This window comes from Archocentrus centrarchus, chromosome 20, assembly GCF_007364275.1.
Source record: "Archocentrus centrarchus isolate MPI-CPG fArcCen1 chromosome 20, fArcCen1, whole genome shotgun sequence".
Lineage (NCBI taxonomy): Eukaryota > Metazoa > Chordata > Actinopteri > Cichliformes > Cichlidae > Archocentrus > Archocentrus centrarchus.
The window spans coordinates 13,485,576-13,513,286 of NC_044365.1; the positions used below are offsets into that span (position 1 = coordinate 13,485,576).

The 27,711-nt window shown below is 44.5% G+C and overlaps 1 protein-coding gene across 1 annotated transcript; it reads left to right on the forward strand.

The window, feature by feature from the left end:
- Nucleotides 1–1,213: 1,213 nt before the first annotated feature.
- On the forward strand, nucleotides 1,214–27,165 carry LOC115799239 (leukocyte elastase inhibitor-like). Its single transcript, XM_030756284.1, has 11 exons — nucleotides 1,214–1,237; nucleotides 4,414–4,595; nucleotides 8,817–8,975; nucleotides 9,332–9,472; nucleotides 10,006–10,123; nucleotides 20,404–20,546; nucleotides 20,998–21,075; nucleotides 21,254–21,343; nucleotides 21,416–21,596; nucleotides 21,738–21,838; nucleotides 27,007–27,165. Exons 2-11 carry the CDS (start codon nucleotides 4,419–4,421, stop codon nucleotides 27,130–27,132), a joined length of 1,314 nt encoding a protein of 437 aa, XP_030612144.1. The 5' UTR covers nucleotides 1,214–1,237; nucleotides 4,414–4,418; the 3' UTR covers nucleotides 27,133–27,165.
- The last annotated feature ends 546 nt before the right edge of the window (nucleotides 27,166–27,711 follow it).

The window sequence follows — 27,711 nt, forward strand, 5'->3', positions numbered from 1 at the left end:
GTTTTGCAGCATTTGGCTGAATCTGAGCAGAGCATCGTACACTTCACAATTTATCCTGATACTTCTATCAGCAGTCACATCAAGAAATACAAAGGGCTGAGAGAAGAGCTAGAGAGGACGTGGAAGATGAAGGTAACAGCGGTCTCATAGAAGTAGCTGATGTGATTCTTGGAACAAGCTGAATGACTTCACAGCTGGTTTCTGAATGTCATTGAACTTGCCAGATTAGTTGGCACACAATCAGATAAGCCTCCTAACTTTGAGAAGTCCACTTTGACTAATCGTACAGCAAATTCTAAACCAATTCAGAGCTATTTTTGTTTCACAAAGTACAAAGTAATTGGTGTGGTTGGTGATGGTTAAGGAGTTCCCTAATTTACTGACTGAGTATTGTGGTGACTAACTGCAAAAGAAATTTTGCACTTTGTCGTCTTTGTCATCATGTGGTAGATTTAGAGAAATAATAAATTGAGGGCTCACAGACAATCCAAATATTTTGAGTGCAAACATACAGCAGACTACTTTCAAATAACATCTTTTGGAGCCCTTCCAGTTTTTTTGATCAAATACTTTATGATCAGTTTAAAAGAGAACCTCTTCAACATCTTTATTAATTATCTCTTGGAACTGTTGTCCTATGAGTTTCTCCAGATGTCAGCTTTTGGTTTTTAATTTTGTCTCAGCAGTATGTGGGAAAAAAGGCCCACATATCTTTGCAGCTGATGGCTAATAGCTTAATTTGCACAGCATAACAAACACACATCACCATCCCAGACTTTAATAAACAAAGAACAATTTGTATGCAGACTGTATGTTTCTGGAGATTATTAAATCAACTATGACACTGCACTTGCACTTTGTCTTCTTCTTAGCATTCTTTTATTCATCTATCTATCCCTATTCTGTTGAGTGTAAAGTGAGATTGTTAGGAAACTCGTCCAAAACACACCCACTGGCACACCCATTGGCAGTAGACATGTTTCACTAATGGGTGTGAACTCTTCATTATTTCTCAAGCTGAAGTTACCCACTTGAGCCTGGGTGTGTCAGAGCTGACTTAAACACCGTGTCATTTAACTGAAAGAGTTTCTGCCAATAAATATTGGACATGGCTCAATATTACTGTAGCTTGATGACAAGAAAGATAACAGAGAAAGGTAACAGTCAGACGTTGCGCGACTAAGTTCTTCATTGATATCCTTTGATGCAGATTATCAGGATCGACAGAGACTCAAAGGTAAGTAATTAGATCAGAGTGAAAATGGATATTTGTCTACAGTCATGGCCAGATGCTTTGGCAGTGGCACAAATTTTACATTTTATACATTTTCCCACTTCAGTTTTTATTTAGATTATTCTTTACATGTTTCCAATATAATGAAGAACAATCATGAGTATTATTTCTAAGGCTTTTATTGGCCAGTTTCAGTGTTGACCCTTCTTCTTCCTACCTTCTGAAATTCCCCTTGGCATCAGTGTCTGGGACAGATCCTGACTGATGGTGATCCACTCACACCTTATCAGTGCTCCAAGTTCCCTCTTTCTAAGGATTGACCATAGATTCTAAATTGGATTAAGAGAGTTTCCTAAAACAGTTAATTTGATGATCTCCAGATCACTTAGTTATCACTTTGCCTTTTGTGCCACAAAATTGCTCCTGGATTGTTGGTCTTTGGGGACATTTTTAGTAGGTCAATCTTTAAAAAGAGTGGACAAGCAGAGGCTCACAAACTGTGATTATCTTGGAGCGCTGACAAGGCGAGATCACCATCAGTCAGGATTTGGCCCAGGAAGGCCTGGGTTCGATTCCACCTTGGCCCAGGTGGAATCCCTCCCTCTCTGTGTGGAGTTTGCATGTTCTCCCCGTGTCTGTGTGGTTTTTCTCCGGGTACTCCGGTTTCCTCCCACAATCCAAAGACATGCACTTCTGGGGTTAGGTTAATTGGAAACTCTAAATTGCCCATAAGTATGAACGTGAATGTGTGGATGTTGTCTGTCTCTCTGTGTTGGCCCTGCGACAGGCTGGCGACCTGCCTCTCGCCCTGTGTCAGCTGGGATAGGCTCCAGCCCCCCCGCAAACCTGAACAGGATAAGGAGAAGTGAATGGATGGATGGATGGATGGATGGATCATAAATACATGTACAAAATAATCTAAATAAGGAGCTGAAGTGATAAAGTGTATGAGCAACAAAATTTGTGCCACTTACAAATCCTTTGACCGTGGCTGTAGATATTGCAGGAAAGGGGAACACTGGCATGTTGGAAAAATAAAAACTAGCAGTGGAAATTTGAGTGCTTACATATTCTGGTAAAATTTTACAAGGGCATGCAGTATGTCTGTAAAATACTGTATTTTTCTAACCCTTTATTTTATTTATCTGAGTTATTTTTCCACATACTATGTAACAGCCAGAGCTGACAGGCTGAAGAAGAGGAAAATAAAGAGAAGAAAAAGGGAGAGAGAAAGGGAGCAAAAAAAAGGGGAAAGAGCACAAGTCTATTAATCAGATACTTCATCACTTTAACATATAAAAAACTACTATCAATACTTGCAAAAATAAATTTGTGTGTGAAAAACAAAACTAACAAAGCATGTTACGCACACCAACAATTTTGTCGAGTTGTGATTGAGTGGGCGTTTGTGTCTGTGTCATGTTTGTGTCTGTGTCATGGAATGTACTTACCAATGAGGGCAAAACGCTGCAGCTCCACCCATCAGGAGCCAGAGGCAGGTACGGAAAGCCCCCGGAACCCCAGGCCACCAGCAGCCCACTAAGAGCCAGGAAGCCCCCCGGCCACTCAGTCCAAAGACAACCGCACACCTACCCCAGCAGACGGGAGAGGGTGGTCTCAGACGGAGCCCCCCCAGTCGAGGAGCGAGGGCTCCAGGGAACCCAAGGCGATGAGAAGCCAGCCCCCCCCCAGCGGCCAGCCCCCTGCACTGGCCGGCGGCAGGGCCCCCGGGCCCACGGCACCCAAGGCCCGCCCGACCCTCCACCGCGCCCCCCCCCCACGCCGAAGAAGCCAACGCAGCCCCGCACCGCACCCCCAAGGGGGGCAGGCCAGCACCCATGCCAGAACACCCAGCCCCACCCAGGAACCCCGAGGCACCCCCATCCCAGGGGGGTAGGGGGGAGGAGGCAACCAGCAAGGAGCGGCCAGGAGGCAAGGCACAAGGCCCAGACCCAGGTCCAGCCATACATACAAACACACCCAGACACCCGTGTACACATTTATACACAGATACTCATACATGCCCATACATACTTACCCACACACAGATATGCCATACATACACATTCACTCACCCACCCATACTCACGGAGACGGTGACAAATACACAAAGACACACATTCATCCATAGCTACCCACCCTCTGAAGGCGGGGCAAGTGGAAACCACCCCAGGGCCAACAGCGACCCCAGGACGCCACCAGCCCGGTCCCCAAGGAACCACCCGACCCCTACCCCGGGCGAGACGCAAGAAATCGGGGTGTAAGAAGACCCATCCACCCCTCCTCCTCCCCAACTTGTAGGTCTATGTGTTAATGTTTGTGAGTGAATGAGGTGTATAGGGTGCAGTTAAAATTGAGGGGACAGTTATGCCACAAGCGCCAACTGTTGGTCGTCAGTGCTTGCCCACACTGCCCCCCCAAAACCCTCCATGTCTAAAGTGCAAATAAAATTTGGAGACAGACAGTGACGAGGATCCGAGTGGGGCCACCTCAGCGGCCCATCTCATCAACCTCTGAGTAACATGCCTGCCCCAAAGGTCCTATGTGTATCAGGTTGTAAGTGTGTATGTGTTGTGAGTTATAATGACTAAAGTGCAATTAAAACGGAGAGGCAAGTGGTGGTGCAGCTCTCCACGTGGCCTCTCCATCCTACATCTGTGAGTGATGTGTATTCTGTGTGTGTGTGTGTTTGTGTATGGGGAGGGGGAGGGGGGGGGGGCATATGACCAGGAAGAATCCTGGAAGAAGAGAGCCAGCTGTCCGCTGGCTCAATAGGCACCCCGACCTCCCACACCCCAGCACAGGGCAGGGGGAGGTGAGCCCGGGGCCGCGGTGACAGCATCCCGGAGCACTGCAGCACCCGAAGAGCCTATTGAGAACCTATAGAGCTCATCTTGAAATATCAAATATGTTTGGCACAACAACGCATTCAGATCACATTTCTGCTTGCAAGATCTACCACACATGACAGGCTTTAAAAAAAAAAAAAAAAAAATACTGTATTTTTCTAGTGTGATTTTACTTGAGTGTGAAAAAATCTGTATTTAGCTGCTTATCAGAATCACTCTTATCTTCTGATCTTCCATATCTGCACCTACATTTGGGATGGAAGAAATACATTTCTGCCAGCTTTAACTTTCAAGTAATTTCAGTTTAATCATCTTTCTTTTCTTTTTCAGACACAATGGCATCATCAGTCCCTTTATCCAAGGCTTGCACCACCTTCTGTCTGGCTATGCAGAAAAAGCTGAGTGAGGAGGACAACACTGCAAATATCTTCTTCTCCCCGATCAGCATCTCTTCAGCCCTGGCTATGGTGATGCTGGGGGCGCAGGGCAACACGGCCACACAGATGTCAGAGGTAGCGTATGCACATGTTGTGAAATCTATTCTCATGCTGACACACCCATTTGGACCACAGTGTCTGTACAGGCATGCTTTCAAATATAATGGGAAATCTGTAAATCTGGTTCATCATTGTGCTGGAATTTTGTTTAAGTACTGGATGAAAAGAAGAGGGTGTTGTTTCAGGTGTCCAGGTTACTGAGTGCACAGTACACTGAAATTCTTGATGATGTATGAAAAATTTCAAGGAGATTAAAAGCAGATTAATTTATATTAAATGGCATATAATAGATCTCAATATTTTTATAAATTTGTATTAGAGATGACAGGAAGGTTTGGGCACAGTTTCCGATGGAAAATTCTAACCTAACAGGCAGAGTGTGGTGTGACAGGAGAAAGTGTCTGTGTAGGCAATCATTACTCACTTGGTTTCCCCCATCACCACAGTGGACTCTTCTCGCTTCCTGGGAACTACCATCACCCAGGACCTCAAGTGGGAGCCCACCATCACCTCTGTCATCAAAAAGGCCCAGCAGAGGATGTACTTCCTGCGGCAGTTGAAGAAATTCAACTTGCCAGCAAGGACCATGGTGCAGTTCTATACTGCCATCATTGAGTCCATCCTCACCTCCTCCATCACTGTGTGGTACGCTGGAGCCACCACTAGGGACAAACAGAGACTACAGCGCGTTGTGCACTCTGCTGAGAAGGTGATTGGCTGTAACCTCCCATCTCTCCAGGACCTGTACACCTCCAGGACACTGGGGCGTGCAGGTCGGATCACAGCCGACCACTCTCACCCTGGGCACAGACTTTTTGACCCTCTCCCCTCAGGCAGGAGGCTACGGTCCATACGGACCAGAACCTCCCGCCATAAGAACAGTTTCTTCCCCTCTGCTGTTGGACTCATGAACAATTACCCTAAGACTGTTACCACCACCCTCCACAAACGCTGATGACCCTATGTCTATGCACCTGTCTGACTGCACTGATGTACATATTAGTGGAATATAGTCTACATTCTTCTATCTTTTAATTAGTCTCTGCACTGTATATTTTGTAATTTTGTAATATTGTGCTATAGTTATAGCTCTAATATCTCTGTATATTTGCAATTTGTATACTTGTATATTGTCTTATAGTTTTTATACTTATTTGTTTTTTTTTTCTGTAAGCACGAAGTACCGCAGCAATTTCCTAATGCTGTGAACCTGTTCACACATATGGCAATAAAAACCTTCTGATTCTGATTCTGATTCTGATTCTGATTCTGGTGTCCACGAAAGTAGTAGGGAGTGCTTCTGTTGGCTGAGATCCAGGAGAAGGAATAATTCCACTGCACTGTGAAAGATGGCATAAAACAGGAGATTATGGGTTTGAATCTCAGTCTGGACAAGCCTCCGATTAGCTGCTGGAATTAGACGTACAAGAACAGAAAGGTTTTTCTCTTATTTAATTTAATGACACTCAAGTATTCTTGAGTTAAATACAAGTTGATCTGGACAGTTATCAAGAATGACCTAAGTTAAACTATAATAGGGTCTTAAACTTTTATAAACTTTTCTTGAAAAAAAAATATTAAAGCAGCAAAGCCAGAAAGGAGTGAAATGTTCCCGTCTTAAACTGGTAAATTTAAGAGATGGAAAGTGACAGTTTTCTTTACCCTACTCTAATTTACTTCACATTTTAATAGTGTTGTAGTACTCGAGATGGGTCTTGGTCTCGGGACCGCTTTTTGACTGCATTTGGTCTCCGTCTTGTACTCTACAGTACTTTACTTCCCATTTTAAAGACCAATATTGTAGTTTTTACCACAGTAAGTGTTCTCTATAGTTCCACCCCACTTGTCAGATTTAGACTTTGCATTATTAACATTTGATAAACAAATAAAACATGTATTTATATTGATTATATGGCTCAATGTTATGGGTGAACTAAATTAAACTTGTAATAGTTTAATATAGTAGTTGAAGTTTGAAGTTTGAAGTTTATTGCCATGTGGGTGAACAAGTTCACACATTGGAAATTGCAGTTACAGAACACCATCCAAGAATACACAAAACACAACACACATGGGGGGATATGTGTCCTAGGGTCATGCAGCCGACTTGCAGCGCTACCTTTGGCAGGAGGAGAAAACCACACATCATGGGGAAGTTAGGTTAAAAAAAAAGTCATCTGGTACAGTGCTCAAAAAGAGCACTATAGCAGGGTCCAAAAAAACCACCTTAGCAAAGCATTTGCACATGTAAAGCTAGGACAGCGGCGGTAGGTGAGGTCAGGTCAGGAGGGAACGCAGACGGAGACGAGAGCTGGGGGCATTGTGGAGCCAGATGCCAGGTCCTAGCCAAAACAGTTCGCTGATAGTGGTGGAATTTATCAGCGGCCATGGTACACCAGACCCAGCTTCACAAATCACAACGCGGAGTGGGGGGAAGCGCACATACAGAAAATATATTTTAAACCCATATATTCCTCTTTAATAGTTTATAGGCCATTATAGGCTCATAGGCTCCAGAATGGAATGGAAGGATGGATGATGTTTTACTTGTAAAGGTCTACTTGCACTGCATGGTGGTGCTATTTTACTGCAGCAGTGAACTGGATACTAGTAAATTGTTACAACATTGTTCTGTGCAAGCCAAGAAACTGCAGATGGTAATACAGGAATGTGAATTACAGAATTCCATCAACCGCATTTGGAGTCATTATGATTTGTTTATAAAGGCTGGTTTGGCTCACATTCATAACCATGTGTTGAATTATAATTAGAGGGGAAATTGCTTTGTTACAGATACTGAATTAAAATATAAAGATATGTATATGTAAACTGTAATATATATATATATATATATATATATATATATATATATATATATATATATATATATATATATATATATATATATATATATATATATTAGGGGTGGGACTTTAACGCGTTAATTTCGATTAATTAATTATGGGGAAATTAACGCGTTAAAAATTTTAACGCATTTTAATCGCACTTTGCACCGTGGAACGTTTCTCAGTGCGCGAGTTCCCGACATACAGATTATATCGACGCACAATGTCCAAATTAGGGGCCGCATCCTGCGAAGGACCCGGCACACGTCTTTCGCAGCCCACGAACACCACAAAGGCCGGAAATGAGCAGCTAGCCTTCATATCAGCATCACCTCTGCGTAGCTCATGTCGCCTAGCAACCGTGAGTGCGAAGCACAGCTGTGTAAAAGCAGCTGTTAAACGGAGAACGAACTTTTTCTCCTTTTTGTGGTTTAATTTTAAGTCTTTAATTCAAAATAAGCTGTTAAAACAAGCATAACACATTTCAACATCAAGGAATACAGCTGAGTGAATGATTAATTTCCAACTATAACAAGTGAGACATTAATGTTGAATAAAACCATCCAGTTATGATGCTTAACTTTAATTTCAGGAGTTTGCTTATCACAGGAGCACTTCCACCCTTCATTGGTCTGTGTAGCAGACTGGTGGGAAAATAAACAAAATTTTGAAGTTTAAGCTTATGTATATTGATTTATTCATCAACTAAACTTAAATTAATATTTATCATGTCAAATATTGAAATGCGATTAAAATGCGATTAATTTCGATTAATTAATTACAAAGCTTGTAATTAATTCGATTAATTTTTTTAATCAAGTCCCACCCCTAATATATATATATATATATATATATATATATGGGGGCTACTTTAGTCAGCTAATTACTGCAGAATAGTTTGGACAGCGCTTCACAGCATCCTGCAAAAGAAACCCAAGAGTTTCTCAGGGAAAGAAATTAAACATTTCCTCAATGGCCAATTCAGTCACCAGAATTAAAGCTGAAAGACTGCACTGTGGTGGTGCACAGAGGCAAAATTAACTGTCAATGTCCAAATACTTATGGATCTGCCTCAGAGTCTTCCGCTGCAAGAAGAGTGTGTCCATGCATGCCTCCCAGGCTGCTGAGAATTGTCAGTTCAGTAGTTACCAGACAGCAGATCTGCAGTGCTTTTGTACAACATATTATGCCAATGCCCCTCCAAATTTAACCTAAAATTTAATACGTTTTTGTTATGTATATTTCCAAAAGGGAGGCAGGTCACCACAAGGTATCTGTTCAAACAAATTCCTGTCCAGCTAAACACTAGTAACACAATCACACAAGCAAACCATGAAAACACCAGCTGTGATCCCTTTGTTTAACTGAAAGAAAAACTCCTCTCTCACAGGTCCTCAGCTTCTCTGAGGTAGGAGAACCAAAGCCAAAAGAAACACAGCAAGAGATGCAGTCATCGATGGTGACGCCGATCCAGACGCTGATGCAGACGCGGATGCAAATGCAGACGCAGACACAGCAGCAAACCAGACTGCCAAGCTATCTGCGCAAGGTGGTAACAAAGCCTACCAGTATGGATGACTAAGGGCAGGGCAGGGAAAGGTTTTTTGCTCCAAAGAATCTCACATCTAATTTCCCACCACTTTGCTCATTAATTTCCAACACCTGGCTGCAAATGAATTTGCAGAAAAAAAGCAGATTTATGCAACAGGTGGAAAACTCAGTGTCTACACCATCAACAAAAGCATCGCATGCTGCATGTTCTAAATGTTTTACTTAAAATTAAATAGAATATTGAGATGATGGGTAATTGTAAGCTAGTATATTAATATTATACATAGTTGTCTTTCATCTGTCTTTTGCTCGATGTGGCTTTGTAACATGTAGGTTTTCTCTGACTGCTCACAGTGTCTGAAACCTGAGGCTGGTGAGGATGATGTTCACACCGTGTTTGCCAAACTACTAACTGAGCTGAATAAGGCTGATGCTCCGTATTCCCTCAGTCTTGCCAACAGACTTTACGGGGAACAGTCCTATGAGTTTGTCAAGGTGTGTGTGAGGAAACTTGTTGTTAACCAGACTTAACTGATTAATTGCTGCAGTGAGTCACTGCAGCCCTGTTATTAGGTATGTAGATAAATATCTCCCAAATATTTCTTAAGCCCAAACTGTTACTCCCTGCTGGCTGGATCATGACTTACAAAATTTAGCACATTAACACCAATTTAATTAAGAAATCTTTTTTTTTAATTAAAACACCAAATGTATATCACATACATGCCAATATAAACCATACAAAGTTGCACTTAAACAAACTAATAGACCTTCTTGGAGAAGCTGTCACCTCCTTATTTAGTCAAAGCTTCCCTACTCACAAACTGTGTATTTTTCCTTGCTGGTTAATTTAATTGGCAGTTGAGCTTTTCGCTAAAATCTTGTGCTTGATTGGTTAGTTCAAACTTCAGCTGTATCCAAAGTACTGGAAATATGATAACACAATGACATACTGAGCTTAACTTGATTGAAATGTCGCTTCTCTAGCTGTTGATTCTGTTTAAAGTGACTTAGTTTTACAATTACAGGAATTTTTAAATAACACCAAAAAGTACTACAAGGCTGAGCTCGAGTCTGTGGACTTTAAAGGCAATCCAGAGAAGGCCAGGGTCCACATTAACAGCTGGGTGGAGAAGCAGACAAAAAGTAAGCTAATGGACTCATGAGATCAGCAACTGAATCCAAGCCCTCTTCATAAAACCTTAACTTCAGCACTTCATTCTTCAGTAAACCCCTGAACATAATGTTGCCATAATGTATTTTGGGAAATCATTTATAAATATGTACACATAATTTCTAGGAGACAGTACCTATAGTTAGGCTGCCCTTTTTCTTACATTGTCCCAGACATCTGGTTCACATTGATGTCACTGATTGCAAACTAGTTTTATGTGTATCCATCTAACTTAAAAAGGAAGACACCCTTTTGGGAAATATGAGGATGACGCAGCCCGAATAAGCATGCTGCGTGCGACTGAACACAACACATCTGGGCCCTATTCCAGGAAGCATGTTCAGCAAATTCTGAGTTGAAAATAAACTCTGAGTTGATCAACTCTGAAATCGATAACTGAGTTTCCCGTTCCAGAATCGCTGATTAAAGTCAGTTCAATCAACTCTGAGTATGCGCGTGCGCGATATAAGGAAAGAAAGCCATCATCAATGGAGCTCCGATACAAGGATTCACCGTGGCAACGAGCATCCTCTATTTTAATCCAGTGGATCGAGGATTTTACTCCGTATTGAGCGGGACGTCAGCGCGTCCGCCAGATCTGCGCTGTAAACTAACACAAGTAAATGGACCGAACTTCATTTATTTATTTATTTTATTTTATTTTATTTTTTTGGTAAAATTATGTCACTGTGTTGGTGGTATGGTGACGGCTTGTAAAGACATTGTTTTCGGAGCACTATGTTTGACTGACTCCAGGAAGAGTAGCTGTAATTGTTACAGCTAATGGAGATCAAAATAAAATTAAAAAAAAAAAAAAAAAAAAAAGCGCCTTTCTACAAAGTTCTTTAAGTTAATGCGTCTCATTCATACGTTCACGATGATATTCTGGGAAAGTGAGAGGCACCAAAAATAACGTAACTTTCTCTGATCATTATAAATGTTAAATACTCCACGTATGTTAGGGTGAAGGCATCAGACCAGCCTATGTATTTCTAATGTTTTTCTGTTACCAATGTTGTGACACTGTTACTGTAATCCTGTCTACAATAACCAGATCCTGACATGTAGATATAACATCTGCAGCTTTTAGGAATTTGAAAACGCATATTTATTTTCAGTCATTTAAAAAAAAAAATTAAATTAAATTAAGACACAGCAATAGACACTGATCTACTGAAACGTTATTGGTACTTCCGCCATGCAAATACTGTGAATGAATACATTTTAATCATTAATGTCAAGTGGTAGCAATGGAACGCACCATTTAAACTACTTTGTGTAAAAAAAGATTCGAACGTTCTGTGGCGCCCTATCAAAGGCAGTTAAGGTTGGAGCTGTAGTAGTAACTTTGTATCTGACACGTTTTCACTAAACTCGGTCGTTAGGACGCAGCATTCAGTAAACACAGACACTCAGCGTGAGTTTCCAGTGTGAAAGTGTATTCAGCAAAACGATTTCTGACAGGTCCTACTTCCGGGGTTTGTGCCTAACAAAATAAAAACAGTTGACTGCAATAACGCCGTAACATTGGTTTGCGATTACATTTTCGACAAGACAGAGCCTCAGATTGCTGCCATGTCCAGAGGAACCAGCTTTCCAAGAAATGGTGAGGCTCCTCCTCAGTGGAGCACACGAGAACAGCGTCCTCCGCTTAATGAAATTGACCGCCTCCGGACGGAAAACCGCAACCTCCGAGAGAGCACTCACAAGCGGAAAGGACGCATCTATGGGCTCCTAGCAGAAAGGAGAGAATTGGTCCACTTAAATGAAGTTGACTCAATCACAAAAAAAATGAAGCAACTTCAGGAAAGGAACAAAAAGCTGGAAGAGGAAAGCAAAAGTATGAAGGAACAAAATGTGAATGTGGAAGAGACATGGGACATAGCAAAACTAAAAGAGGCTCTCGTCCAAAGCAGAAGTCCAGCAAAGATGGACAAGGAATTTGTGATTAAGAAATATGCGGAAAAAATGCATGAAATGCTAAAGCAAAATTTTGTGAAGCGCCAGCAGAAGCAAGAATGGGAGAAAAGAAATCCAGCAAAGATGGACAAGGAATTTGTGTGTAAGAAAGATGCGGAAGAAATGCATGAAATGCTAAAGCAAAATTTTGTGAAGCGCCAGCAGAAGCAAGAAGGGGAGAAAAGAAATCAAGAAATCAAGCAGAGGCAAGAAGTGGAGGATTATGAGGAACTGGTGAGGAAGCACCAAGAACTGGAGGCCAAACATGCAGAAATCCAGGAGAAAAACATGGAATGGGAGGAAAAATATAGGCAACTTGAAACAGAGCATAAGGGACTGGAGAGAAGAAAAGCAGCACTGCAGGAGGAGACCAAAGAAAACAGGCAGAAATACAGCGAGCTTGAAGAAAAATTCCAGGCAGTGGTTGAAGAGTTCAACAAATTCAGGGAGAAATGTAAAAACATTGAGGAGGAAAATGTCAAATTTGTGCTTGAAGTGGCAAATTTGGAGGAGAAGAACAGGGAGCTCGAGGAGCAACAAAAGAAAAAGAAAAAACGCTCCAAATTCTTCTGGTCCAAGTCAGGCGATGCAGAGGCCGAGAAAAAAGCCATGAAAGCTAAAGAAAAAGTGGATCAGGAAGAAGAAGCAGACAAGAAGAAAGGAGGTGGCTGGCTCTGGTTCACCAGACATAAGAAACATTCACGTGACAGAAGTGTGGAAGAAGCTGCTGGTGGCTCTGCTCAGGCTGGAGGACAGTAGTTTCCACCGTGATCCTCCCTCCACCTCCACCTTCACTCCTCCTTTCCTTTCTTCTCTCTCCCTCTCTGATCCCTCTCCCTTTCCTCTTTCTTTCTCTCTTCACTTCTCTTCTCGCTCCCTTTACGGGCAGCATGGAGGCTCAGTCATCAGCCTCACAGAAACCCTTCTCTGTCCACCAATTGTATATATTAAGCATTCAATAAATAAGCATAAAAAAAAAATCAAATTTTTTCTGAACGCGTCTTCTTTTCTGCAGAACTGCAACTGTAAAGCCTGTTTGTCTATAAACTGGAAACCAGTATTAGTGTTAGGACTGGGTAATAATAATAATCTCTTGTAACCTGGTAAAACAGCAAGTGTACTTTGAGGCTGTAGGGTTGTTAAAAAGGAAGACACCTTTTTGGGAATTATGAGGATGACGCAGCACTTCTGACCTTTCAGCTGCCTGTAGAAAAGATATCAGTGATAAAGTTACTTTGGATGATAAATGATAATTTGGAGGATAAAAATGTATACATCAGGCAAAAATAAGAGTCTGCCTTTCACAGTGTGCTTCTATGGATAAAACAATCTTCATTTCAGTGGCCTTAGATCACTTTAATGAAACTGCCATAGAAGTGGAGCTTCTGTTTAAGCTCCATAAAACACACAAACATGGTTCACACAGATGTCAGTTGCATCAAAATGGCACCTCCTTTGTCCTTGGGATTGTTTCTACTCATTATTTATGATTTCTCACTCCAAAATCTTAGTCGTAGTTGTTCGGGGCAATGTAGTTAAGTAAGATTGACTTCATTGTTTGGAGGCTGGTTTCACGCGGGACTACAAGATTACTGCAACGTCTGCAAATTCTGTTTTCAAAATATTTTAATGGCCAAAGACAATATTTTGTAGTTGTTGTTGTTGTTCATTCTTACCTGTGAAAGGTGAGCATGTGATCCAGTTTCGACTGTAAAACGGTTTGAACAACTCCACGCAGCACCTGAATAATGCTCCTCTATTTTTATGTTTGCCACATCAAATATGGCGGCAAAGTTAATGCTCAATGCGGCGTCTACGTATATATGTCTATGATTATATCCAGTCATTTTGATCAGCTTGGTCCACTCTGTCATCATCATAGCATAAAAGTTTGATGTAAAATATATAATTTCTTTTACAATGTCTGTTGTCATCATTTACCCAACTTGAATTTTCACCAGATGAAGCTGAATTCTATTTTACATGAGATTTTTTTCAGTTTTTCTTCCTGTTTATGACAATTCCTTTGTTTGAATCATTATTCAGTAGAAATGTCATTTATTAATGGAATAGCAAGCTCACTTTTTAAAATTTTTCTTAAACATCTGTCATTATTTCTAGCATTAGATAAAAATGCTTACTGGATAAAAATGCTGAGAAAAACTGCTTTAATATTCCTCTGCATAAGCATTTCTCAACTGATCTAATCTCAGCTTCACTGATTCATGATGGCTGTCTGACAACCACAGTGGAGATATTTCACTGAGTTAAAGGTCAGAGTTCAGTCACAGTTTCATATTTAACTGAAAACTTGTAGAGCAGCTTTCCAAATCTGTAATAGTGAATGGTCAGTTGACTGGTTCTTATAGCGCTTTTCCACTCCACCTAAGCACTCAAAGCGCTTTATACAATGCACAGAATGTAAAGGTAAATCAATAAAAGTCAAACATAAGAAATGTCTCAGCTTTATAGGTTTTAAATATTTCAGTACAGTTTTGGGAGGACGAGCCATTTAAAATAACAAATGCAGAGCGTGTCAGGAAAGATTAAGCCATTATGAATGGATCCAGATGGGATGAGCTGGGAAATGGCTGGAGCCTGAAGTGGATCTAGGACTTATCCGGTCTGAATCCATGACCCTTGTCTGCTTTGGATCCTTCCTTCTGTGGAGCTGGACTCGGACATGTTTTGCTGATCTGTTACGGAGCTGATGATCCCATCGGATGGATCCAGCAAAGCACCAAAATCACAGATTTAATTAATTTTCAGTGGAAATTATGTTGTGATTAATGTTCTCAATTTCAGACACCACAACTTTCAAAATGACGACAACATTTAAGCCACTTCAAACACATTTAGCCTTAAAACTATTTCACTCTCATGTTCACTCCAATATTCACATTGTCTCCAGGATCCAGACATTTTTCCATCAGTGTGACCTTTTACAAAACAACAAATGATTGATCATTGATCAGAGAGCCGTCATCTATCCGCTGATCTTAGATCAGATTAAAATGGTTAAACTGGAAACATTAAAGTAGTTTTTCTGCAAATCTCATTTTTATCCAGTAATGGCAGAAATAATGAAATCCTCAATTAAATAAATGAATAAAGTGAGGTTGCTATTCCATCAGTAGATTCCATTTTTACTGTACAATTATTTAAACAAATAACCATAAACTGAACTGTCATAAACTGCAGCAAAAACAGTTTTTATTAAATAAAGACTGGCCTGAGGTCAGCTCCGCCCCTGGGGTCTGCTGCTGTCTCAGTCTCTAACACACAGGTCGGTCAGTAAACTCAGTCTGAGCTGTTTCTCCACAGTTTTATCTTCCCTTTCTATCTCCTGCAGTTTGTCCGTCAGGCTGAATAACTAGATTTGATCAGTTTTATAAATCTAAACAGACCGCTGTTGGTAAGCTTTGTTTCTCAACTCAATTAAAAACTGTTCATTCCAAAATCCGTTCTTTATTCCAAGGAAATCTGGTTTCATCCCCATCTTGTGTATCTTACTGGAACTCCTTTGTGCAGAATGTTAATTGGAAAAAAGTTTGGTCTCTCCCACACAAGTTTTTTCTCACTAACAAAGTCAAAGAAGTTTCTTTTAAATTAATTCATCAATTGTATCCAACTAAGCACTTTCTTCAGAAATACAAAGCTGATATTGATATTTCCTGCTCTTTTTTGTAAGCTCTACCCAGAAACTTCTGTTCATCTGTTTTGGAACTGTACATGCTCGAAGAAGTTTTGGAAAGACATTGTCGCTCTGATATCCAACTATATTCAACCAGATTTCCTTCTTTTTTTTGAAGATTTTTTGTTTGGTATCACAGATTTCAAGGCGAAAGATTCCTCTCCCACATACCTTATCAATCTAATATTGTTGCTTGCTAAATTTCATATTCATAAAAGTAAAATAATGCACAGGAAACCACTTTTTGACCTCTTCGTAATAGATGTAAAATTGTATGTTGACTCAATCTCAAACTCAGTTAACAAAAAGGCTATAAAAACAATGAGTATTTGGAAAGACTATAACTTACTGTTGTAACTCGCATTTATTTGTGTCATTTTTTTTTTCCCTTTCTTTTTTTTCCTCTGTTCCGTTTTGACAGTTTTCTATCTCTGTATTTTATGACTATATGCTTCTTTCATTTTATGTCCTTTGTTTATTACTGTACACTATTTCTTTCATGACTACTGTTACTGTGACACTCTGACGATAAATAAAGCTTAAAAAAAAAAAAAAAAAAAGCTGTTCTGGAACAGGAAACTCAGAGTTGCCGATCTCAGAGTTGATCAACTCAGAGTAGGTTTATAAACTCAGAGTTTGTTGAACATGCTTCCTGGAATAGGCCCCAGCTCCGCCTCCTCCTCACCGTACTTCCCAAACGCAGGACCACCTCACGTGATCACGATGGGCTCTATAATATAACAGTAATAATAATAATAACAACAGGCTAGTGAATAGATAGTGATTTACATTATGGAGGCAGCTGTCGTTTCAAATTTTCTAACTTGTTGAAATATGGATCATCTCAAGGCGAAGGATTGTGGGATATGCAGTTCTTTTTTTTCACTTTCTTTACCCTCATCCCTCAAATAACTGGGTATTGCTGATGAATGCTGCTTCTGGCTGTCTCCAAAATCAGCACTCATTTTGGAGACAGCCACCTACTGCTGGTGATTGATACATAAGACAAAGTAATAAAGTTCAGTTAAAAATTATGCCCGAATAAGCATGCTGCGTGCGACTGAACACAACACATCTGGGCCCTATTCCAGGAAGCATGTTCAGCAAATTCTGAAATGAAAATAAACTCTGAGTTGATCAACTCTGAAATCGATAACTGAGTTTCCCGTTCCAGAATCGCTGATTAAAGTCAGTTCAATCAACTCTGAGTATGCGCGTGCGCGATATAAGGAAAGAAAGCCATCATCAATGGAGCTCCGATACAAGGATTCACCGTGGCAACGAGCATCCTCTATTTTAATCCAGTGGATCGAGGATTTTACTCCGCATTGAGCGGGACGTCAGCGCGTCCGCCAGATCTGCGCTGTAAACTAACACAAGTAAATGGACTGAACTTCATTTATTTATTTATTTTATTTTATTTTATTTTTTTGGTAAAATTATGTCACTGTGTTGGTGGTGTGGTGACGGCTTGTAAAGACATTGTTTTAGGAGCACTATGTTTGACTGACTCCAGGAAGAGTAGCTGTAATTGTTACAGCTAATGGAGATCAAAATAGAATAAAAAAAAAACAAAAAAAAAAACCGGCTTTCTACAAAGTTCTTTAAGTTAATGCGTCTCATTCATACGTTCACGATGATATTCTGGGAAAGTGAGAGGCACCAAAAATAACGTAACTTTCTCTGATCATTATAAATGTTAAATACTCCACGTATGTTAGGGTGCAGGCATCAGACCAGCCTATGTATTTCTAATGTTTTTCTGTTACCAATGTTGTGACACTGTTACTGTAATCCTGTCTACAATAACCAGATCCTGACATGTAGATATAACATCTGCAGCTTTTAGGAATTTGAAAACGCATATTTATTTTCAGTCATTTAAAAAAAAAAATTAAATTAAATTAAGACACAGCAATAGACACTGATCTACTGAAACGTTATTGGTACTTCCGCCATGCAAATACTGTGAATGAATACATTTTAATCATTAATGTCAAGTGGTAGCAATGGAACGCACCATTTAAACTACTTTGTGTAAAAAAGATTCGAACGTTCTGTGGCGCCCTATCAAAGGCAGTTAAGGTTGGAGCTGTAGTAGTAACTTTGTATCTGACACGTTTTCACTAAACTCGGTCGTTAGGACGCAGCATTCAGTAAACACAGACACTCAGCGTGAGTTTCCAGTTTGAAAGTGTATTCAGCAAAACGATTTCTGACAGGTCCTACTTCCGGGGTTTGTGCCTAACAAAATAAAAACAGTTGACTGCAATAACGCTGTAACATTGGTTTGCGATTACATTTTGGACAAGACAGAGCCTCAGATTGCTGCCATGTCCAGAGGAACCAGCTTTCCAAGAAATGGTGAGGCTCCTCCTCAGTGGAGCACACGAGAACAGCGTCCTCCGCTTAATGAAATTGACCGCCTCCGGACGGAAAACCGCAACCTCCGAGAGAGCACTCACAAGCTGAAAGGACGCATCTATGGGCTCCTAGCAGAAAGGAGAGAATTGGTCCACTTAAATGAAGTTGACTCAATCACAAAAAAAATGAAGCAACTTCAGGAAAGGAACAAAAAGCTGGAAGAGGAAAGCAAAAGTATGAAGGAACAAAATGTGAATGTGGAAGAGACATGGGACATAGCAAAACTGAAAGAGGCTCTCGTCCAAAGCAGAAGTCCAGCAAAGATGGACAAGGAATTTGTGATTAAGAAATATGCGGAAAAAATGCATGAAATGCTAAAGCAAAATTTTGTGAAGCGCCAGCAGAAGCAAGAATGGGAGAAAAGAAATCCAGCAAAGATGGACAAGGAATTTGTGATTAAGAAAGATGCGGAAGAAATGCATGAAATGCTAAAGCAGAACTTTGTGAAGCGCCAGCAGAAGCAAGAAGGGGAGAAAAGAAATCAAGAAATCAAGCAGAGGCAAGAAGTGGAGGATTATGAGGAACTGGTGAGGAAGCACCAAGAACTGGAGGCCAAACATGCAGAAATCCAGGAGAAAAACATGGAATGGGAGGAAAAATATAGGCAACTTGAAACAGAGCATAAGGGACTGGAGAGAAGAAAAGCAGCACTGCAGGAGGAGACCATAGAAAACAGGCAGAAATACAGCAAGCTTGAAGAAAAATTCCAGGCAGTGGTTGAAGAGTTCAACAAATTCAGGGAGAAATGTAAAAACATTGAGGAGGAAAATGTCAAATTTGTGCTTGAAGTGGCAAATTGGGAGGAGAAGAACAGGGAGCTCGAGGAGCAACAAAAGAAAAAGAAAAAACGCTCCAAATTCTTCTGGTCCTAGTCAGGCGATGCAGAGGCCGAGAAAAAAGCCATGAAAGCTAAAGAAAAAGTGGATCAGGAAGAAGAAGCAGACAAGAAGAAAGGAGGTGGCTGGCGCTGGTTCACCAGACATAAGAAACATTCACGTGACAGAAGTGTGGAAGAAGCTGCTGGTGGCTCTGCTCAGGCTGGAGGACAGTTGTTTCCACCGTGATCCTCCCTCCACCTCCACCTTCACTCCTCCTTTCCTTTCTTCTCTCTCCCTCTCTGATCCCTCTCCCTTTCCTCTTTCTTTCTCTCTGCACTTCTCTTCTCGCTCCCTTTACGGGCAGCATGGAGGCTCAGTCATCAGCCTCACAGAAACCCTTCTCTGTCCACCAATTGTATATATATTAAGCATTCAACAAATAAGCATAAAAAAAGAAAATTCACATTTTTTCTGAACGCGTCTTCTTTTCTGCAGAACTGCAACTGTAAAGCCTGTTTGTCTATAAACTGGAAACCAGTATTAGTGTTAGGACTGGGTAATAATAATAATCTCTTGTAACCTGGTAAAACAGCAAGTGTACTTTGAGGCTGTAGGGTTGTTAAAAAGGAAGACACCTTTTTGGGAATTATGAGGATGACGCAGCACTTCTGACCTTTCAGCTGCCTGTAGAAAAGATATCAGTGATAAAGTTACTTTGGATGATAAATGATTTGTCACAAGGATAAAAATGTATACATCAGGCAAAAATAAGAGTCTGCCTTTCACAGTGTGCTTCTATGGATAAAACAATCTTCATTTCAGTGGCCTTAGATCACTTTAAAATGATCTCCACTGTAAGTCTATTCAGCATCGAGCAGCATCACTGCAGGGCTTTACTGTTCAGTTAAATGCAGTTAATGCAAGTCCAGCCAGTTTCCTGCTATTAATAAAACCATCACAGCAGTATGATGCTGTAAACAGCAGACCAGCTTCTTATAAGATTCAGTGACAGTGTGATCCTCTATCAGGACAGGTGTTGGTATATTTCTACTTTGACTACATGTCTTTAACAGGTTTTTATTTTTCAGATCTGTATGGAATTAGCTGCTGTTGACACTTTAGCTTTATATTATCTTAAGTGTAGCAGGACATGTAAGAGTATGAACAATTCAGTGTTCATAGGACACTTTCCATGAGGGTTACAGCACTATGGTGCCACCTGCTGGAAATCAGACAAACTAGTTCTTGATCCCAGTTTAAAATCAATACTCAGTTCCCTGTTACAGAGGTCATAATATTTTTCTTTTTACAATAAAATGAAGTTAATCTCATGGTTTTAATAAATTCTCTTCACCAGAGAAGATCAAGAACTTGCTCGATCAGGACGCAGTGAATGGCCTGACGAAGATGGTTCTCGTGAGCGCCATTTACTTCAAAGGCAAATGGAACAAGCAGTTTGAGAAGGAGAGGACTGTTGATGTGCAGTTTCGATTGAACAAGGTAACAATGAAGAAAGGTGCACGGGATGGTGCAATTATACTTCACTCAGTCACCCTGAAGTTTATAGCAATACAGCAGAGCTGCTGATTTTGCTGGATGGGAAAGTAAAGGCTGGAGCTCTGAGGTGTCATGCTTTTAGCTTGATCTCTTTCTAGCTCTTTCCAGCAAAGGCGGAGAAACTGAAATATAGATGGAGTCTTCATTTAGGTTTAAGGACAAGGTACAATGTTTCCATCTTTTTTCCTTAGTAAACACAACATTTCTGATAACCTGTAGGCTGGTCTGAGCTGCTTCTGTGAAAGCAGTTTAGTGGGTAGAGGCGCTCTCAGTTATACAAAACTATCTGCTGGTTAGACTAAAAACATGAAACAAATATCAAAGGGATTGTGGATTTTGAGAAAATGTCTGACTAAACAAGGAAAGCATTTATTCTGTCTCCTCTTGTCTTTAGAAAGTCACTAAGCCAGTGAAGATGATGCACCAGACAAGTAAATTTGCATTTGCATCCATTCCTGAGGCCAGCTGCAAGGTAACATTCATTATTTCCAACAGATTTCAATGAAACACATTAACAGTATTTCACCAGCGTGATCCGAGGAACGAGACTTTTCAGATGATTTTTCTTTTACCAAAAACCACTTGTTCTGGATTAGGAAGAAATATCATTTTAATATAGTGCAAAATGAAAACACAATGTTTTTGGACAGATTCTAGAGATGCCCTATAAAGGAAACGACCTCAGCATGCTCATATTCCTGCCTGATGACATCGAGGACGATACAACAGGCCTGCAAAAAGTAAGATGCACTTAAAAATACAGTAAATGTCCAATTATAAGCAGACAAGTTCGTGACACTGTGTCCACACAGCTGCAGAAGCTGCTGACCTATCAGAACTTCGTGGACTGGACGCATCCAGATAAGATGAGGCAAACTGAAGTTGAAGTGCAGCTCCCTCGATTCAAGATGGAGGAGAAATACGACTTGAAAAAGCTCCTGAAAAGCATGGGAATGGAGGACGCGTTTGATAGCAGCAAGAGTAACTTCTCTGGTGAGACATATCGCACCAATGAGACAGAATCACCTGCACGGTTATGTTAAGAGCCCAGTGCAACTGAGCACACAAACAGTAAAGCATCATCTGTGTTAAAACAAACAAGATGACTGATTTCTCTTTTTCTTCATCTAATAGGAATGTCTCCAGCAAATGATCTGTTTGTGTCCAAAGTTGTCCACAAGGCTTTTGTGGATGTAAATGAAGAAGGAACTGAGGCTGCTGCTGCCACTGGGATTGCCATAGGGGTAACTGTCACGTCCTGGGCCGTTTGCCCAGCGTTTTGTGTTTAGTTTATTTCCTGAGCTTCTCCTCCCAGTATGTTTGTCTTGTGTTTCCTAGTGTTGTGATATGTCTGCGTCTCTGTCCTGAGTCTGTGCCTGTTCCCCGTGTTTAGTCAGTATGTTCCTTGGTTTGTCACTTCCTGTTTATTTTGACAGTCTGGTTTTCCTGTGCTTTGTGTTCAGCTTTGCTTCCCCTGTGTAATTAGTTTCATTTGCCTCACCTGTTGTTCCCTGCTGTTTCCTCTTGCCCTGATTACCCAGTGTGTATTTAAGCCCTCAGTTTCCATGTGTTCCTTGTCGCGTCGTTGATGTTGTGTGCGCGTGTGTTCCTGTGTTCCTGTGTTCCCTGTGCTCCCTGTGCCTGCCCTCCGTCTCCCTTCCGAGGTTTTTTGGTATTTGTGTTCCCCCCTTACCTGAATAAACGCCCTTTTAAGTTACCTCTGGAGTCCTGCGTTTTTGCCCTTCCTCGCCCGTTTCCTCCCCGGCCATGACAGAACGACGCGACCAGACTATGGACCGCGCGGATACCAGGAGCCCCGCCGAGCAAGAGGAAGTGATTTTGGAGCTCATAGATCTCTCCATGAACATCATTCATGCCACTGATGAACCCCGTCAGATTATTCAGGCAATTTTCTGCTGCAGACTTTTTTCTTCCTCCACTTGGCTCCTCACCCATCCTGACACTGCCTCCCTTGCCCATTCCATAATCATGCTCCGGAAAAACTTACAAGCTAAACTGTATAATATTGGTCGCCCTGTCCAGGGCAAGGACACAACCTTTTTCCTCCAAGCCATCACTAATTCACCTCTCCTGCAGCCGGTCATCTCACCTCCGTCGTCTCCTCCGCACCACTGCAGCTCAGCACCACAGGCGCGGCCTCGCTTTCCGGATCCGCCGTCATCCCTTCAACTCACCTCTCCCACCTCGTCATTTTCATCCTTTCACCCACAGCCCACCGCCTCCCCAGACCTCTCTTGGCTGCCAGATGATGTGGAGATTATTGATTCACCTCTGCTGGTGGACATCCTGGATGCTGAAAATCGTGCTTCCCACTCCAACAGAACGCGAAGGAAGCAGCGCTCCCGGCGTCGCCGTGCTCCTCCCCAGCCACTCTCGCCTCAGTCAGCTGTAGCGCCTGCTCAGTCGCAGTCTTCCCAGTCAGCTGTAGCTCCAGCTCCCCCTCAGTCGCAGTGTTCCAAGTCAGCTGTAGCTCCAGCTCCCCCTCAGTCGCAGTGTTCCATGTCAGCTGTAGCTCCAGCTCCCCCTCAGTCGCAGTGTTCCATGTCAGCTGTAGCTCCAGCTCCCCCTCAGTCGCAGTGTTCCATGTCAGCTGTCGCTCCAGCTCCCCCTCAGTCGCAGTGTTCCCTGTCAGCTGTCGCTCCAGCTCCCCCTCAGTCGCAGTGTTCCATGTCAGCTGTCGCTCCAGCTCCCCCTCAGTCGCAGTGTTCCATGTCAGCTGTAGCTCCAGCTCCCCCTCAGTCGCAGTGTTCCATGTCAGCTGTCGCTCCAGCTCCCCCTCAGTCGCAGTGTTCCATGTCAGCTGTAGCTCCAGCTCCTCCTCAGTCGCAGTCCCAGACCCCTCAGTTAGCTCCAGCTCCCTCTGTTCACCCTGCTCCAGCTTCCCCTGCACCTGTACCTGTTCGGCGGGTGAGGGTAGCCACGGACGGGCTGACCTCTGCACTCGCACCTGTTCCGCGGGTGGGGGCAGCCACGGACGGGCTGACCTCGGCACTCGCACCTGTTCCGCGGGTGGGGGCAGCCAAGGACGGGCTGACCTCGGCACTCGCACCTGTTCCGCGGGTGGGGGCAGCCACGGACGGGCTGACCTCGGCACTCGCACCTGTTCCGCGGGTGGGGGCAGCCACGGACGGGCTGACCTCGGCACTCGCACCTGTTCCGCGGGTGGGGGCAGCCACGGACGGGCTGACCTCGGCACTCGCACCTGTTCCGCGGGTGGGGGCAGCCACGGCCGGGCTGACCGCGGCACTCGCACCTGTTCCGCGGGGGGGGGCAGCCACGGACGGGCTGACCTCGGCACTCGCACCGGTTCCGCGGGTGGGGGCAGCCAGGTCCAAGCCTTCGCATCGGTTTTCTGTGTTAGCTGCAGCAGCAGGGTCTCAGTCAGCTCTAGCTCCAGTCGCTCTCCCTCGCCTTCAGTCAGCTCCAGTAACTCTTCCTCGGTCCCCAGTGTCAGCTGTTTCAGTACCCTCTCAGTCAGTTCCCTCAGCCCCTGTCTTAGTTCCTTCGGGTTTGGTCCCAGTTCCCTCAGCTCCTGCTCCTTCTGTAGCTCCAGTAGTGTCAGCTCCCTCTCAGGCCCCAGTGTCACCTAGCTCTCAGCCTGCTCCCATGCAGCCAGCCCTCCCTAGCTCTCGGTCTGTTTCCACGCAGCCAGATCTCCCTGGCTCTCGGTCTGTTTCCACGCAGCCAGATCTCCCTGGCTCTCGGTCTGTTTCCACGCAGCCAGATCTCCCTGGCTCTCGGTCTGTTTCCACGCAGCCAGATCTCCCTGGCTCTCGGTCTGTTTCCACGCAGCCAGATCTCCCTGGCTCTCGGTCTGCTTCCACGCAGCCAGATCTCCCTGGCTCTCGGTCTGCTTCCACGCAGCCAGATCTCCCTGGCTCTCGGTCTGCTTCCACGCAGCCAGATCTCCCTGGCTCTCGGTCTGCTTCCACGCAGCCAGATCTCCCTGGCTCTCGGTCTGCTTCCACGCAGCCAGATCTCCCTGGCTCTCGGTCTGCTTCCACGCAGCCAGATCTCCCTGGCTCTCGGTCTGCTTCCACGCAGCCAGATCTCCCTGGCTCGCAGTCTGCTTCCTCGCAGTCTGCTCTCTCTCGCTCACAGCCCGCTCTCTCTGGCTCCCGGCCTGCTTCCACGCAGCCAGTCGTCTCCCGGCCTGCTTCCACGCAGCCAGTCGTCTCCCGGCCTGCTTCCACGCAGCCAGTCGTCTCCCGGCCTGCTTCCACGCAGCCAGTCGTCTCCCGGCCTGCTTCCACGCAGCCAGTCGTCTCCCGGCCTGCTTCCACGCAGCCAGTCGTCTCCCGGCCTGCTTCCACGCAGCCAGTCGTCTCCCGGCCTGCTTCCACGCAGCCGTCGTTTGACACACCCAAACTGTCCCCTGAGCAGCCCCTGCTGCCCAGGATGACGACCACCCAGCCGGCACTCCGGTCCTCTACAGCATCTTGGCCTTCAGCAGTGCTGCTGCCCGCTCTCCCTCGTCCTCAGTCAGCTTCCGCTCTAGCCTCCGCTCAGTCCGAGCCGTTGGGGGTCTCCGCTCAGTCCGAGCGCTCCGAGCCAGGGGGTCCCGCTCAGGCCGAGCGCTCCGAGCCAGGGGGTCCCGCTCAGTCCGAGCCGGTGGGGGTCTCCGCTCAGTCCGAGCGCTCCGAGCCAGGGGGTCCCGCTCAGTCCGAGCCGGTGGGGGTCTCCGCTCAGTCCGAGCGCTCCGCGCCAGGGGGTCCCGCTCAGTCCGAGCGCTCCGCGCCAGAGGGTCCCGCTCAGTCCGAGCGCTCCGCGCACGAGGGTCCCGCTCAATCCGAGCCGATGGGGGTCTCCGCTCAGTCCGAGCGCTCCGAGCCAGGGGGTCCCGCTCAGTCCGAGCCGGTGGGGGTCTCCGCTCAGTCCGAGCGCTCCGAGCCAGGGGGTCCCGCTCAGTCCGAGCGCTCCGAGCCAGGGGGTCCCGCTCAGTCCGAGCCGGTGGGGGTCTCTGCTCAGTCCGAGCGCTCCACGTCGCCCGAGGGTTCCCCACCAGAGCCCGGGGTCACTCGTCTCCGCCGCCGCATGCCCCGCGGTCGGCCTCCAGTGTCTGCTCCCCGTCGCCGCCGCCGCATGCCCCGCGGTCGGCCTCCAGTGACCCCTCCTCGTCGCCGCCGCCGCTGGGAGCGCGGTCGGCCTCCAGTGACCCCTCCTCGTCGCCGCCGCCGCTGGGAGCGCGGTCGGCCTCCAGTGACCCCTCCTCGTCGCCGCCGCCGCTGGGAGCGCGGTCGGCCTCCAGTGACTCCTCCTCGTCGTCGTCGCCGCCGCCGCTGGGAGCGCGGTCGGCCTCCAGTGATTCCTTCTCGTCCTCGTCGCCGCCGCCGCTGGGAGCGCGGTCGGCCTCCCTCGTTGGGATTTTGCTTTGTGGCCCCTTGGCCTCTGCGGCCTCCTGAACTGTGTGTTTTTTGTTTTTGAATTTCCCACTGACTCCCCTGAACTGTGGACTGTTTTTTCCCCTGCTGTTTTTTGTTTTGTCATAGCTCCTGGACTGTTCCTTGTTTCGACCCCCTGTTTTGGACATTGGAGCTCTCCGGCCTTGTGCCGTCGCTTTTTGTTTCATCCGGTTGTTTTTTTTTTTGCTTCTCGTCCCCGTGTTTTGTTCTTGTTTGGACTGTGTTGCCTCTGCTCTGCCTCATTTTGATGCCCCCTGTTGGACTGTCTCCGGCCTTGTGCCGTCGCCTTTTGTTCTGGTCCTGTGTTTTTGTTTTCTTCCTGTACGGGTTTGATTTGTTTTGTTCACGCCCTGTGATTTCTGTTTTGCTCCCTGTCTTTGTTTTTGTTTCGGGCCCTCCCTCCTGGTCCCCCGCCTCCCGCCCTTGTCTGGTTTTGTTTTCTGGTTTTGGCCGTCGGGAGCTGGCCTTTAAGGGGGGGGTACTGTCACGTCCTGGGCCGTTTGCCCAGCGTTTTGTGTTTAGTTTATTTCCTGAGCTTCTCCTCCCAGTATGTTTGTCTTGTGTTTCCTAGTGTTGTGATATGTCTGCGTCTCTGTCCTGAGTCTGTGCCTGTTCCCCGTGTTTAGTCAGTATGTTCCTTGGTTTGTCACTTCCTGTTTATTTTGACAGTCTGGTTTTCCTGTGCTTTGTGTTCAGCTTTGCTTCCCCTGTGTAATTAGTTTCATTTGCCTCACCTGTTGTTCCCTGCTGTTTCCTCTTGCCCTGATTACCCAGTGTGTATTTAAGCCCTCAGTTTCCATGTGTTCCTTGTCGCGTCGTTGATGTTGTGTGCCCGTGTGTTCCTGTGTTCCCTGTGCCTGCCCTCCGTCTCCCTTCCGAGGTTTTTTGGTATTTGTGTTCCCCCCTTACCTGAATAAACGCCCTTTTAAGTTACCTCTGGAGTCCTGCGTTTTTGCCCTTCCTCGCCCGTTTCCTCCCCGGCCATGACAGTAACCTCTATAACGATTCCTGTTGAGTTCATTGCTGACCACCCCTTCCTTTTCTTCATCAGGCATAACACCACTAAGAATATTCTCTTTGTGGGACGGTTCTGTTCCCCCAAGTAAACACTATTTGACACTGACATGAATGACTTATAAGACATATATATGAAAGATTTTGTAAGGTAAGCCTAGCTTACACAAATGGATTAAAGAAGTTTTGTTAAAACACCAAGTACCTTGCTGTGTAGTCTTTATTCACTGTCGCACAAGGCAAAGCATTAAAGTCATGAAGTCTGCAGAGGAGCAGGAAATAAAAATATCCACAGCTTAATCCAGTTCAACTTCACCCATCGCTACCAGCATATTTCATGCAGGAAAGACAAAAAAAAAGAAAAAAAAAGTGCTAATGGGAGTGGGTGGGATTGGTTCAGGAATAACAAGGATTCTGCTGAGCGCAGTGCAGATTTGTGGCTCCAATACAAGAAGACCTGATGAGGGAGCTGTTACTGTACTGATAAAATAATGAAACTCTTCTGCCTCTGCCTGGGAGCAGCGCAGCAGATAAAAAAAAAAGAGAGAGGAGGCTGAGAGACTTTAGAGACTTCTGTGTTGTAGTTTCCATCATTTTCACCAAAATCTGAGAAGCTTACCTTTTGGTAACTTGTAACTTTCCCTGATGGGTGTGGCATTTGATGGGGTAAC

Excerpts from the sequence above, each read along its gene's own strand:
- LOC115799239 (XM_030756284.1), top strand. The coding sequence starts at position 4,419 with ATGGCATCATCAGTCCCTTTATCCAAGGCTTGCACCACCTTCTGTCTG. Across the intron at positions 21,076-21,253 it reads TTCCTGAGGCCAGCTGCAAG|ATTCTAGAGATGCCCTATAA; the intron begins GTAACATTCATT and ends GTTTTTGGACAG. Across the intron at positions 21,344-21,415 it reads ATACAACAGGCCTGCAAAAA|CTGCAGAAGCTGCTGACCTA; the intron begins GTAAGATGCACT and ends GTGTCCACACAG.